We start from the raw sequence: 15,397 nt of genomic DNA on the forward strand, positions 1-15,397 counted from the left end.
AGCAAACAAAACAAACAAAAACAACCATACATACACCAAAAAAAAAAAAGAAAAAAAAAAAAGGAGAAAAAGGAAGAGTGAAGTGGTAAAATGTGTGCAGTGAAGAGTGAGATGAAACAGGACAAAATGCTAAATCCCAAACAAGTCTTTAAAAATGCAAGCACTGCTGTGACCTTAGACTGGGTCATTAAGAATGAGCTTAGGTTGCAATCATTTACCATCTTCCTTTATTCTCCATCAATAATAAAGCAAAGTTACTCCAGGAACAGCAATCTTGCTTTCATAGAAGATGAAACCTGGACATTTTTAACGTGACAAAGAAACCCCACAAACCAATAGAAATTGGATTTCCATGTCACTAGGTCAGTAAAAACCAGCTGACTTCCAGGTAAAAGTAGAGGGCAATGTCCAGTATTCATTAACCTTAACATGCCAGTGATTCAGGAGGCACAGCCATTTTTAATACTGATAATAATTTTCTGTAAGCTGAATGCCAGGAAGTTGGTTCACTTCAAAGGACTCCTTACAATTTTGGTACTGGTGCACAGGAGTTAGAACAGCTATTTATAGTTATTCCAACTAATACAGAGTTATCATGAACCAGCTTTTGGTTTTGTTCAGCACAAAGATGAAACAAACAGAGCCATGGAAAAATGTGCTCAGCGAGTCTCTGCTCTGCCAGGCTGCCACTGCAATGTTTGCAGTGTGTGTCCTGCTGCTCCTGCCCAGCACAGGGTCAGGACAGCCAAGGCTCATTCTGCCTGACCCAGGGAGGTGCAGAACACCCAGGTGTGCTCAAACCTCCAGCTGAACCAGGCAGAAACACCCCCAGCACTGCCAAAGGTGGGCTCTTCCTTCCCCTGCCAGCAGGTACACAAGTGAACACTGATACAGGGACAAGCTCTATGGGGCATTACAAAACCTAAAACCCCAACCTTTTCAGGCTGAAACTACTTCTGCATCACAACAACTCTCTCCCAAACCCCCAGACCTGTCAGCACCACAGTCCAAACAGCCATTGGTGATCAGCACTGTCACATCTCAGGTGTCTCTGGCTGCTCCTGATCCATATGGAGCTCTAAGAGGTGTCTTCTTCAGAAATCCTGAGGAAGCAAAGTACTCTGAACTCAGGGAAGCAAAAGTCAGATGAAGCAAATTTATTGTTCCAAATGTTGAAATTAGGGAGTATTTGAAACCAACAGCCACACACTTGATGAAAACCCAGCGAGTATGAATGAACAAATCCAGATAACCCTTAAATAAGTTACAAAGCTGTTGTGGGAGGGTGGATATATACCAGAGAGCCTTGTAGGTAAGCCACGGTTTAGAAAAGATGCCCTCTGCACAAAGGACAGGCAGAGAACAGCATCACTGAGGTACAAGTCCCATTTCTCTCAGGCAAATTACTGCATAGATATCTAAGGTTTCTGAACAGCTTTTACAGCATATTAAGATAACATAATGAAAATACATTGTATTTGAAACCAAAGAGCAGCATATTAGACATGCACTGGTAGAAAACATCCTCTGTGCCACTAGAGATGTTAAAAGTACCATACACAACTTGGATGTTCATCTAAAAGCATAATAATTCCCTTTGACTTCATCTTCTGTGGAAAAAAGTCTACATGATCATAAATCTGGAATTCTCAACATTCAGCTGTGGTGGGTATGACATGAACATAGAGGGTCTTCATGTTCAGGTTCTTCATAGAAATGTCCTTTGTGATCTCTGAATGAAGGAAAGAAGAGAGAAACAACAGTTAGTGCTCTTGCTTACCAAGAGAACTATGATTTTTTTAAAATTTGCTTTATTCAGACATTTTTGCTGGTTTCACCACAATGGGACTGGAACAGAAACTGCTCAGCTCAAAATTCCCTTCTGTTAAAGTCCAGGGCACAAAAGAAAGTCACCACATGTCAGAAGTGACCCTGCAAGAGCAGGAGAGCCTGTTTTATGTTCCCAAGTAGAACTTTTTGAAAGTCTCCATCAGCCCACACATCCTGACAGAGCAGCAAACTAGTTCAGAAAAGTCTAACACCATGATATGAAGTCAATATGAACAGTACAACACAATGTACTGGAAGCCAAAGTCCCTCATAAACAGTTCATATGTAAAGCAAGGATTGTACCAGTATCTGCTAAAAAACTACTGCTGGAATCTTGCTGAGTATGCCTGAAGACTTTCTTACCATACAGGAAAATTTCCTAAGTCTTCTCACAGCTACATGCAGAGAGTTTGGAACAGGATAAAATCCCAACAAACCTCTGAAGGACAGAGCACACTTCCAGCAGGCTGACTCATGGGTTGTAATTACTCAATAAACACAAACACAGAGTAATCCCACTTGTGTCTAGGGAAAGTCACCTGCAGAGCTTGCAGGAGCTGGAAATCTTTCACTATTACATTGTGAAATGTCAGGTTTTCCCCAAGAAAAACTTGGTGCTTGCTGACTTTGCTTTCAGCACCCATCAGCTGCCCCACTGAGAGCAGAGTGTTTGGAATACTGGGAAGTAGAGCCTTGGAACGAAAGTCACCCCAGTATCAAACACCCCAGAGGCCTCTGCACTAAGAAAGTTCAGAATGATAAACTTGGCAGGTGTAAGCACAGGAACACTGGTGGAACCCAGATTAACAAGGACTGACTGGGGTCACGGTGTCACTGCACCCCGGAACCCTGCTGACAACCCCAGCAAATACAAGATCATATAAAGATCTGGCACCAGTGTTAGCACAAAGGACACATTAATAACACCCAGACTGGCCGGGGGTTTTCAGGAGGAACCCTTTTGCAGTGCCCTGCCCCATCCTGCTTTGAAAAATGTTTCATTTTTAGACTAAACACACAGAATCTGTACTGATTTTAAAAGCCATCTGTTAATTAGAGAACTGAGAAGTCCTCATGGATCACGGTGTTTTTCAGGAGTTCTCTTCCATTGTAATACTACCCTTTAAGCAGCTGAATATCTATCCACAGAGCTATAATCCAATTCAGCAATTAGGGCTTTATTCCCAGGAACATGTTCCATCAGGATGTAAGAGTCTGGTCTGCAGAAGCAGCCAAGCAAATTATGAACTTAGGTCTCCAAATCTCTTATTACATATTTATTTTTAAGATGCTGAAAAATGAGGAACTTACATGAACCTATTTCCAACAATATTTATCACAACAATTATTTTTAAAAACTGGAAATTTATCAACCGACTGTAGGGACACCTTCCTTTCTGTGCCAATGGCTCCATGGAAGGGCTTTGCAGGGAGCACATGAAGTGTCCCCACCATCCCCAGTGGGGAACAATCAGGTACCTGAAACCTGTCTCTCCAGCTCAGGAATAAGCAACATTCACCACCTGGACATTTATTTTTGTAATATTTTCCAACATTACAAAGGGGAGTGAAAACCATGTTTTTTTCTGAAAAGCTGGTGAGTTTCTGTGCAATAGATAGCAGATGCCCAACTGCCTGGACCACAACATTTATAAAAATAACCTCTTCAAAACCAATAACTCATTTTCCAACAAGTGATTGTTTTTTCCTTTTTATTGAACAGGCACCAACCTTCCAATTTGTGGGTTATTTTCATCAAACGTTTCAAACTGTTAACAGCAAATACATTTTTATTTTTAGAATAAACCACAGAAAACCCACTCAAGAGACTGAACTTTGTTGTTCTGAAGGTAAGACCTTGAAGAGATTGATCAGAAGATGAATAGGGGATTACAAAGCTGCAACAATATAGATAAACACTAATTGACCTAATGTTTTCTAGAGGCATCAAAGTGTTTTATATGCAGCACTGATTTGTCATACAAAGAGATGTGAAGATAAAATACATCTATGCCAGCGCTTAAACTTAAAAAGTGTTATTCAAGGAGGTGAATGCTGAGAATTAAATCTGAGATAGCAGAAGTGTGGCTACAAGGCATTAGCTACACAAATAAACCTCTGGAGCCAAAATCTCTGTGTTCTGAGTTTAAAAGAGACCAAATCTGTTGTTTTGGCCTTGGAGGAGTTATCAAATCTGATCTTTCACATCACTGTGAATTGCCACTTCATACCCTTTAATTAAAATTTAAACAGTTCTAGACAATCCTTGCTACAAATGTTCCAGTGATTTAACCCATTTCTCTTTCACGTGAAGGCATTTTAAAAATCCTCACTTCAACTGAGCCTTAACAGCTGTTTTGCCTGTCTGTGGATTTTCCTGTCCTGTCAGCTCCTTGCCTCTTTCAAAGCTCTGCAGTTTCCTACAGTGGTTATTTCAGTGTCTGAACAGAATCATCTGGTGTTGAACCAAACAGGAACTGTGGCTAACATCCCTTGCTCCTGAGTGCCTGAATCCCCAGGTGGGCAAGGCTGCACACAAAAATACCTTTCAGTTCATGAAAAGCAAGTGTGGTTCATCTACTTGGTTTTTACCCCTTGTGCTGAAACACTCCAGGCCCCAGTTCCCTGTTAACACCACTCAGCACGTTATTTTTGGCATTTGCAGAAACTATCACTAGAAAGTTCCATCAACATCTGAAAATCCATTTGAATTACAAAAATGGCTTCTGAATAAATATACTCCAGGTCATATGAAGTGAAAAAAAAAAAAAACAAAACAAAAAAAAAACCAACAACAACAACAAGAAGCAACCAAAACTTCACAACAAAACCCCCCACCCCTCCTTGCTCAGACTTCCACGTATCCCACCTGAATCCTCAAGGGCAGCTGAGTGACCCCAGCTCTCAGCAGCTGCACCACAGCTGCCCTCTCCTGCCCTCTCACTGACAACACCTCCTGAGGAAGCTCAGCCCACCTGAGATGAGCAGTTTGAGCAGATGTCCAACTTCTGGACAAGGTAACATGTGATAATCCAATAAATGTCATGGATCCCTCCCAGACAGCTTGTAAACCCCATCACTGTGACACACTGCAGACAGAATCCTTAGCATCACTTCATTCAGAGAGCTGAATTCTCCTGAATACAGAAATCCCTGTTTGGAGTTGTCTAGGTTTTTACCATATAGCTTGCAATCCATTCTCTCTATCAAAAGAAGTCCCAAATCACTCTGGTCCAATTTTTCAGCACCACAGGTGGCTCAGGCTTCAGTCATACTTTCCTCATGAATCAGAGATTTTTGCTTCCCATCTGTCAGTGGTTTTGGGGGGTTCTTTAGCATTTCAGATCTTTGAGCAGGTGCTGAAGCTTCCTGCTTCCCAGGTATCCCAAATGGCTGGGCCCCACCGAGTCTGACCCACCCACACTGCTCTAACAGAGATCCAACACTCTTCGCCAGCCACTATAATTCTCCAAGACAATGCAACAATATGAATGTTAAAAGTTTGAACAGATTCTTAAAATAACCCTACTGTAGACCCACTTCCAGGAGGAGAGTCACTATTCAGTCACTCAGCAGGGCACTGCCATTCTCACTGCTGAGTGACCTTTACTGCAAGAAGAAAAAGCTTTCATAACTTGCCTTGGCCATTTAATGAAGGGAATGCATTACAGCTTAGAACTTCTACATCTGTATGTTTGCCTAAAGGATTTTACTATGCTAATATTGAATTACTGGGCAAAATTATAATCCAGTGTGTGAATAATGTGGATTTAGTAATTAAACTGGATCTCGGGTTACATGAGCTGCTTCTCAACAACAAATTCCAAGGATCCTCAGACGAGCAAACCAAAGATTTGTGCTTACCATGAGTTAGTGCTTCATCCAGGAACAACTTTAGCCTCCTGCTTCTGAGCCCAAAAACTTTTGCTGTCTCATGCAGAAGACCTTTGTAGGTTAATCCATTCTGACCAACAGGGTTTTCCATTAGGAGAGTTCCCACTGTTCCTTTCTGGCATTCTGGACAAGACAGAACAGCTGAGTCACTATTGGTAAGAAATGAAATTACTTCCTTTTATCTGGGTAAATTGAAATTTAGGGTTTCTTCTTCCATTTCACCTCTAATTACTTCATGGTACTGAGAGACAAATTAGCAATACTAACCTATAGATAGTCACTAAGTTCACAAATTATAAAACCAGAAATGTAAGTGATGACTGACAGCTTGATCAACAGAAGAAAACTTCTTTACATGGGTCAACTGGATAACAGAGTCTGGGAAACATGAAATATTTCAACAAGACATAGAAACCACTGTCACCAAGCACCTACTGATGATAAAATCCCCTGTAAAAAACACATTTTTTGGTTCCTGCAAGCTCTCAGTAGTGTTAGAAAGGGCTCACAGCAAGGCAAGTTACTAAAACAACTCAGCTGCTCCCACATGAGCTTTAAGAGTCCCAGATTAGCAGGTGGGAAACAGAACTACACGCACACATATATTTATAACCCTGAAAAGGTGAATAATACAATTAATTTTGCTTTTAAATGAAATGTTTCACAGGCTGTTTCCAATGTCCTGGTAAAGAGCCGGCTCTTCATTCAAACTTGGTCTGTTTTAGGCTCAGCCTTTTACAAAAAGCTGCACAGGCAAGCTGATGATCAGAAACAGGGAAACAATGCCCAGTGGCTCATGTTTAACTGCTGCCCCTTATCTCAAACTGGCTCTCCTTTTTCTGTTAGGAGAAGAGGAAGAAAAGCAAAGTATAAATGTTGTTTTTATCAGAAAGTACACACTAGGAAAAAAATAAACAAAATCACCATGTACCAATGAAAACCTACACCTGTGCAGCAGAACTTGAATGGCAGCAAGCCCAGGCTGTGAAGGAGCAGCCCAGGAGCCCACATACCTTGTGGCTTTGCATTGATCAGCTGCAAGTTGATGTACTGGCAGAGCAGGGCACTGGGGGAGCTGGGCAGGGCAGGGGCTGACCCTGCTGTCACGTGCAGAGTCTTCCCACTGAGGCCCAGCAGGTCCGTCTGGTTGATCAGCTCTGCAACAGAAAGTGACACCAGTCAGGGAACCCAGGACTGACAAGGAGGCTGTCTCACTCCTGTCCCCACTGCAGCAGTGCCTCCTCTCTCATCAGCCCTCCAGAAAGGGCTTCTCTGTTGGAAAAATGGAATTTGTGCAGAAATATTTGGTTTTCATAATAACACAAAGGGGGCGCTTAGTTTGCTATGGAAGTTAGCTCCTATATAACATTTCTTATGCATAGTGACTTATGCTACAATAGTTAGCTAACTTCAAACAAGCAAGAAATTATTCACCCAAGCCAACCATTCCTATCTCATTACATGAAAAGCTGTGATCTTTGCTTGCACCCAGACTTCCCTGGCCAAAACAGCACTGGGAATGTGTTACTATGCAACATCGGGATATTTATTAATATTAAATATATTAAACTCCAGAAAAAACAAACAAAAAAAAAAATCAAGTCATGGCTCATTAATAAAGCCCCCTACATGAGGATCTGGGTGTAATGCCAGCACAGCTCATGATCCAGCACATGACTTCAGCCAGGCAGATAGAGAGACTGGGGGAAGGCCAGACCCAAACCAGGAGCCCTGTCTCCAAGGACATCAGAAGTAATCCATGGAAGAGCTGGGAGGAGAAGTTGATGAGGTTTCTGTGACAAAAATGAATTGTGAGCCTTGAGGTCAAACAGATCCACTGATGGGCATGGTATTAAAGATACACAGGAATAACATCACTCTCTGCTGCAAAGAACTCCAGAAATCAAATCCAGGGAGAGTTGATGCATTTAATTTCTTGTCAGAACTGTGTGTTCCTGTACATATGGAACAGGGACACCTGTCAGCTCCAGACAACAGGTTTTCATTCCACAGCACCTATTCACATGTCAGGGAGCCTAAGCTGTACAAAGCTCATTTTCTATCAGTTCATCTGAAAGAATCTCAAGGGGAATAATTTATAAATGTATATATTTTGTAGGTTTATAAACTTACAAATAAAAAAACCCCTAAACTAACCACCCAGCTCCCCAGAAAAAAGTCCCAAATCCTCAAAAAACTTAACCCCACAAAAAGATGAACAGTAATCACTACTGATCTAAAAGCTCTCAAAATTCTGTCAAGTGCCACAGAATAGAGTGAGATGCACTGGGAACGTTTACAAGACTGCTCAAGGAAGCAAGAAGACCTCAGGCTGCACCTAAGATTCTCAAATGTGTATTTTAAATATCAACCTTTATGTATTTGTATCTAGATTTGTAACAGTTTAAAGAAAAAAAAGAAACCAAAAGCCAAGCACTTCTCTGGCCAGTCTCAAGCACAGGAAGGGGATTTGCTTTTGGTTTTATTTTCAGGAAAGCAAGAAAACAACTGAATTAACAACAGGAGAGGAATTACCAAGATTCCATCCAATAGAAGGGAGCCAGAGGCAGGTTCTTCCTGAACCAGCACCATTTCAGGCCATGGGGAGACAGCAGAGGGGGTGACAGAGCTGGGAACACTTGGCCCCAGTAACTCCCCATTTGCCATTCCCAGCTAACAGCATCCCCATGGATCCATGCAGGGCAAGGAGGTACAAGCTGCCAGTAATGGGGGTTTGCCCAATTAACAAATTAGTTTTTGGTATTCCAGGAGCACTGACATTTCCCAGGGAAGAGCTCAGGCACAGGGCTGTCAGAGAAGTCTGTTCACAGAACCCTCTCATAAAAGTAAGACAAAATGGATCATTTTTCCTAGATATCAGTAGTCTTCAAGGCAAGCAGGTATTACAAGTACTCAACAAAATCACTTTAAAAGTCAGTTCTCCCTGCAACTGGGGTTTAAGTGCTAATGCTCTCCCCTAAGGTACCTTACAGCCTCACAGCCTTTTAAATTTGAAGATTAAAAAAATCAGCCAGCTGAAAATCATAAAGATGAAATAAGGCATTGATCAAAAAGTTTGTAGGGGCATTTTTGCCCCACCTTCCTTGCCCCTGCATTTTTTAAGCTCTGCATGATCTACAGATGCATTTCTTCCCATAAACACATTGAAAGTGTTTTAAATACATCTTTTTCATTATGGGCTACTTCCATGAAAGCTGAGTGCAAGTCTACAAGCTTCCCAAACAAGAAGCTTAGAGTTTTCAGTAGTCTACAGGAAAAAAAGTTACCTATAATTTTTTTTACCATCTGACTTGAGCCCAGGTTCTTTCATTTTTTTATTTTTTTTTAATGTAGAAAGAGAGAAATTCTATTTTCAGTTTCTGAAAGTCAGTACAAGTCCCAGAGCCCTGTTTGGGGTGTGCAGTTACTCAAAATCCCATGACACACTGTTGGAGAGGAAATGTTTATCCCATTATTCCAAATGCTGCACTGAAAAGCAAGGACAGGACCCATTTGAGTTTCCCTTAATACAAGAACTGCCACAGCACAACCCTAAGGAAACCTCTATTACAATTAGAGAACAAGATAATAAATTACTGCAAGTACAGTGGACAGCCCTGGAAACCACAGGGAAGGAATGAGGAGCCAGAAACATGGTTTTACTGGGTCCCAATTTTATTAACACACGTGGGAGCTATTCAGAAATTATCTGTCTGTGCGATTCCTCTCGGACACAGCAGCTGATTCCAACCCCTGCTCACCTCCAGAGGCCCTGGAGTCACTGTGAGACCTCACCTGAGGTTACCCACACCAAAGCAGATGGATTGTATCCAAAGCAAACACTGGAATTCTGGTTCTGTTCTCTGACACCTTTCAGGACTGTTTTCCTGGCACAAGGCTTGAGCTGTGACTCCCCAGGGTGCCACATCTGCTGACCAATACTTGTTTGAGATGTGACACACTGCCACAAAAGCCAATTTGATGATCTCATCTTCCCAAAGTGATTTCCATATGGTTAATAAGTGGGCAGGGAAAAAATACCTGTTCTGCCCAGACCACTGACATATACTGAAAGGTGAAAATCAGCATGCCAAGATGTAAGTCCCAAAATGATTCCTAAGGAGCAAAAGTGACACAGAAAGGAAAGGACTAAAGCCTTTGTTACTACAGCAGAGGAGGAGGGAAGGTTTCAACTTTCTCCACCACCACTTCCCTTTAGGACTTCAGCGTTAATGGACTTGTGGTGCATCTTTTTGTCCTATAAATGGCAGAAAAAAAAAACCCAAATATGGAGTCAAGCTACTTCTAAACTTAATGAGATGGGAGTTTCCCAACTCTTCTGGGCCTTTTGCATGTCATCTTTTACTACCTGTGTTGGCAATGAACATTACAAGTACAGACCCCCCACTCTGCAGGCACAGACCACACTGTTATCCCTCCTACTTGGAAAAGGATTTCAAGGAAAACCATTTCCTTCTCAAAACACAACTGGAACTTGAGGGAGATGCTGAAGGATTTCCCCTAAATCCCCTCTGACTGAAAGCAAAGATTAATCCTTTTGCATGACAGGACTGTTCAGCTGAGCTGAGCACAGCCTGAAAGATTTATCACAGGGAGCTAATGGATAACACCAGATGGGAAACCCCCAAAATCCTCCTAGAAATATTCTCAGGACAGGACAGTAAGGAAACTAAGGACTGAGATGGCAACAGTGACACAAAGACTGTTTCTTTATGGATGTCATTGCTGGACATGAACTGGTGATCCTCAGCAGCCCTGGGGACACCCCAAATCAGCCAAGTCAAGTACCTCCTCCTCAGATGTGCTTCAATAATATTTCCATAAAAAAACACTAATAAAATGTTTTGCAGCCATCCAATTACCATTTTTATAGTGTTTTGGGGTGTTTTTAACATTCCTATGCCTCAACAAAGTTCAGGCTGCAAAAATATTCCAATAGGTTTTTCTACAAAAAGAAATGCAGAGCTCCTCAAGGTTCTGCAGGGTGGAAAGGCAACATTTTTCTTCTACAGATCACAGTTTGCATTCAGCTTAAGTTCTCACCCTGCCTACTGAGGCATTAGGGAAAAGAAAGCATGGAAAGGCTGATGGCAGCTTGCCATCAAGCTCCAGCATAGCCTGGGCCCAGTGGAAACACTGAAATAAATCACATTTTGTCCTGATGAGAACTGCAATGGAAGCAAGATAATAGATGAGCACCATTTAGCAGCAGCTTTTGGAAACATGTTTATGTGACTATAAACATAGTCTCATAAGCTAAGTATTATAAAATGGAATATTTCCTTAACCATTTTCTTGTCAATTTGATATAGCTAGCTAAATAGATATAAATTACACAGTAAATAATTATACAGTAAATGACTCCTAGCTGGTGCTAGAAAGACTTTCAATTTTCCTTGTCATACTCCATTTACCTGTGTTTCCATTAAAAACTGTCAGTTTGGAATTTTTAAGACCAAAAATGCAGGAGACAGCATCTACAAGTCCAGTGAAGTTCAAGGTATTATCTCCTTTTGGATTTTCCAGCAGCAACACACCATCTAAAACCAAAATTAAGAAATTAAAATGCAGTTTGGAAGCAATATCCAAGTTCTAATGATTTTCTAATGATGCTAATTACTTTCAGTGAGTTTCTAAGCCAATTTAAAACTGGCAACACTGCATCTTCCCATATTTTTTTTAGTGGGAAAGGGGAAAGAAAACAGAGAAACAGACTGATGTGTACTTCAGATTTATGGTGTAGAAGTTATATTTGCTTTTATTAACAAGGCAGTCTCATTTGTGTGTTACTAAAGTACCACTCAGTATTATATTGGTTAAAAGCTGACAGACTGTGCCCTCTGAGATGGTCACCAGCTTTTCCAGCTGGATTCATTCTCACTCAGGGTGCAGCTCTGTGACCATGTCCAACAAAGAACACTTATTTCCATACATAAACTGTCAGTACATGCAAGAAAAGCTTCCCAAGTGCATTTAGTTTTCTCTCTTCTTAATATATAACTCACCCTTGTAACAACATCATTGCACCCCTGTCCACTGCCCATGACACAAGCCATTATCTAGTTTTAAGTATGCTTTTTATCTCTGTACTTCACACCTGAGCTTTTCAAACCATCTCCTCCACATCCAGGCCTCACCTCCTGCACAGTGCTACATACAGCAGTAATTACAGATTCTCCAGCACAGCCCCAAATCCAGAGAGTGTACTCCCCACAAAGATACTCAAACACAAACTCTCCCTGGAGCAGGAGTAACAACCTCTGTGCCCACAGGAGCATTTCCCTCTGAAGAAATCATGGACAGGTGTGGTTTTACTTTGAATACACTTATTTTCAAGAATTATTTCAAGCTCCTATTGGAGGAGAAGTTGCACCATCTCTCAAATGAATTCAGGCTCCAGCATTCACCATAGCATTTTCAAACTCTCCCTTACAGCAGCCCTGAGAAACCAAGCAGGGGATGTTCATTCCTACCTTGCTCTGTCCCATTGACACAAACTTTGAGGTTCACATAGGCACAGGCTGGGCCAACAGAATGGCACACCCCCCCTCTGACCAGTGTGATCTCTAGCTCTGATCCCTTCAGCTGGGGAAAGAAAGAGATTAGCATTATTTCAATATTGCTTATTAAGCAAACACAACAAAATATTTTCCTTCAATAGACAACACTAAGATCTTGCCTTGTTATATTAAATGTGATTTACCATAAAATAGGGATTTTTCCTACATTTTCCTTCAGTGACAGTGCTTCAGACATGAGTCTGCCTGTACCAGATGTCAGGAAAGCAGGGAATAAACAGCTTGATTTTCCCAAGTGATGAGCCGTGATAACACCCTCCCAAAATACAATCCCAAAGCAAATCTGCCTGAGAGGAACACTCTTCCAGAGAAATTCAGAGTACTGACCAAGGCCCTGCTCTCAGTCACTGCTGGGAGAAGGCTCCACTATCCCTGGGGGACCACTGAGAACCCTCTGGGTCACAGCTGCCTTGGTACCACCAGCCTTTGAGTATCTCCCCAGGAGGTACAAGTGACCCTGTCAGACCTGGAGGCACTTCAGGAAATCCAACATGGCTCTTCCAAAAACGATCCAGAAATCACCCATATGAACATTTGGTACTAAAAGACCATTTAAGCCATTTTGTTTTATAAATTTAGAGATGGTGTTTGGCAAGAGACACAGTCTAAAGGGTGACATACAAATTTGGAAGTATCATTCTTTACTGAAGTCCTATTACAAAAAACACTTATGCAGCAACAAGTGTCATTCTTTGTTTATCCATTCTACCAACAACTCAAAATTCATTTTTCAAGTACCTGCTTTTCTGCCCCAATAGTTCTGAGAAACAGCCTTTTTTTTTTTTTTTTTTTGTGGCTTTTAGCAAGTCTTTGGGAAAGGAGCTCAGAATTAAAGCCTTATATTAAAAATTGATCCAAGATAATTTCCCAGAAGCAGTGTAATCACAATATGTAATATGTAATCACAACAAATGTAAAAAGAACAGAGTGCATTTCATTTTTCTTCCAGTCCTCACATATATTCAACATTAGGCAGACTCCTGTTACTCCTCTGAATAACTTCCAGAAATTTGGTGCAAAGATCCTGCCACAGCTGACTTAACTGACACACTCACATAAAAGGATTTCTCAGGAAGGGCTTTCTCATGTCACTGCTCTCGATGTGACAAAGGAGCTGCAGCAGAACACAGAGTCAAGCACCTGCCCTAAGCAATCCATCTCTGCAGGCCCAGCAACAGAAACCTCCAAGGGGCACTTGACACTTGCACTGGGATCTCAGTCATCTGTATCTCTCTGCAACATCCATTTTGAAGTCTAAGTGTGTGACAAACAGTTCAGAGGCACATCCAGCCCATAAGCACAGAAAAGGCAGCAGCAGGCACAGAGCTCCTCCACAAGGAGGTTTTCTACATGGAAAACCTCATGGAACTACATGATCTTCAAGGTCCCCTTCCCAAACCCAACCCATTCTATGATTCTGTAACTGAGACTCCTTAAAATAAAATAAGGATGAACAAGTGCATGACTTCTGTCCTTCTGTGCCTCCATTCCCCACGGACTGCACCCCCTCAGCACACTGGACTGGCAGCATTTCATAGGATCCTGGAGTGGCTTGGGTGGAAGGTGCTTTACCTTGGTGACTACCTCATCCCACTCTTCCTGCCACGGGCAAGGACAACCTCCACTATCCCAGGCTGCTCCAAGCTCCATCCAACCCAGCCTTGGGCACTTCCAGGGATCCAGGGGCAGCCACAGCTGCTCCGGGCACCTGTGCCAGGGCCTCACCACCCTCCCAGGGAACAATTCCTTCCCAATATCCCATCCATCCCTGCCCTCTGGCAGTGGGAAGCCATTCCCTGTGTCCTGTCACTTCATCCCTTGCCTCAAGCTCCTCCCCAGCTCTCCTGGGGCCCCTTTAGGCACTGGAAGAGGCTCTGAGCTCTCCTGCTCTCCCTGGAGCCTTCCCTCCTCCAAAGAGAAGAACAAGCCCAATTCCCTGCTCCTGGTTTTGCCTGAAACACTCTCCCTGCCAAGATTTCAAGGTGGCAGGAGGCCCTCTCAGCTGGATGCCCACAATGAGACAACTGCATTCCTCTAAACTGAGCTATCAACAGCCCCACAGAACCAGCTGGCAGAACAGTGCTAGTTTAGATTTTCTCTGTCTGAAATTCATTTGTGCAAATGCATGGCCTGACCTACAGACCTCTCCCAGGGTCACACACTAGCTCATCATCTCCACAACAGAAAGGACTGCTTGGTTTTGCTGACATCCAGATGACAGCCATCAGTTCTATCCATCAAAACCAGGTCAGGTGCCTGCTGTCAGCGAAGGATTTCACCTCTACACACAGATCATTATTTATGACTAAGCAAATACATTCATCTTTCCACAATGGTTTACTTCACTAAAATATACTAAATTAGATTTGGGTAAGAGCAAAATAATTATGGGGGAACCATATTTGCACAGGCATGAAAGTTTTCATGGAAAGCAACAGTGACCAGTACTAAAGCTCAGGTACAGGTGATTTGAGGGATTCCCAGCACTGTATTTCCAGCTGCTTCCAAATTCCAATTCAGATTTGATGTTGTCAATCAGAAGTATCAAGTAAGTACTTAAAGATTTTCAGTGATTTCTCAACCACAGTATTTACTTAGTGTTTCCCCCCCATCTGTCACTTGAAACTGATAGTTTTGAAAAAGGCCAAACAGGGCTTTGTTTCTAATCTGTAAAACTTCAGATGTGCCATTAATAACTATAAAACATTTCCTTTACACACACTATTAAGATGGATGAAATTTGCCCTTTTCTTTCAGCTATTCCCTGCCTTCTCAGCCATTCTGTAAATCAAATTTCAAGTCTGATAGATCATACACTCTTGTATGAATTAATCTTTGTGGTGCAGCAGGACATTTATATTGAAGAATAGTTCATTCACAGCTCTGCTAGGAACGTCTTTTGAATAGAGTAAGTTTCAGTAAAACCATGGCAAAACTATCATCAAATATGTCAGAAGAAGCAATCAAAGAAAACAACAGAAATTGCTGCTGATTTGAAACATGAAACTATACTTTTACAACAGACAACTGCAGCAGAACAGGGCAGAAGAACAAACATCCTTAAATATTAAACA

The 15,397-nt window shown here is 42.0% G+C and overlaps 1 protein-coding gene across 3 annotated transcripts in view; it reads right to left on the reverse strand.

The window, feature by feature from the left end:
• Window positions 1–204: 204 nt before the first annotated feature.
• Window positions 205–15,397, reverse strand: part of IARS1 (isoleucyl-tRNA synthetase 1) — a 93,681-nt gene continuing 78,488 nt past the window's right edge. The window contains exons 31-35 of one of the 3 annotated variants that reach the window (XM_021530477.3): window positions 12,219–12,330; window positions 11,160–11,285; window positions 6,738–6,881; window positions 5,695–5,847; window positions 205–1,732 (exon numbers count right to left, since the gene is read on the reverse strand). In XM_021530477.3, the coding sequence (XP_021386152.1) occupies window positions 1,650–1,732; window positions 5,695–5,847; window positions 6,738–6,881; window positions 11,160–11,285; window positions 12,219–12,330 (618 nt within the window). In that variant the 3' untranslated portion in view covers window positions 205–1,649. Of the gene's footprint in view, window positions 1,733–5,452; window positions 5,848–6,737; window positions 6,882–11,159; window positions 11,286–12,218; window positions 12,331–15,397 lie in introns of those variants that run through there. The other 2 variants (XM_077786068.1, XM_031505989.2) reach the window with 2 other exon arrangements.

This window comes from Lonchura striata, chromosome 12 (genome assembly GCF_046129695.1).
Source record: "Lonchura striata isolate bLonStr1 chromosome 12, bLonStr1.mat, whole genome shotgun sequence".
NCBI lineage: Eukaryota > Metazoa > Chordata > Aves > Passeriformes > Estrildidae > Lonchura > Lonchura striata.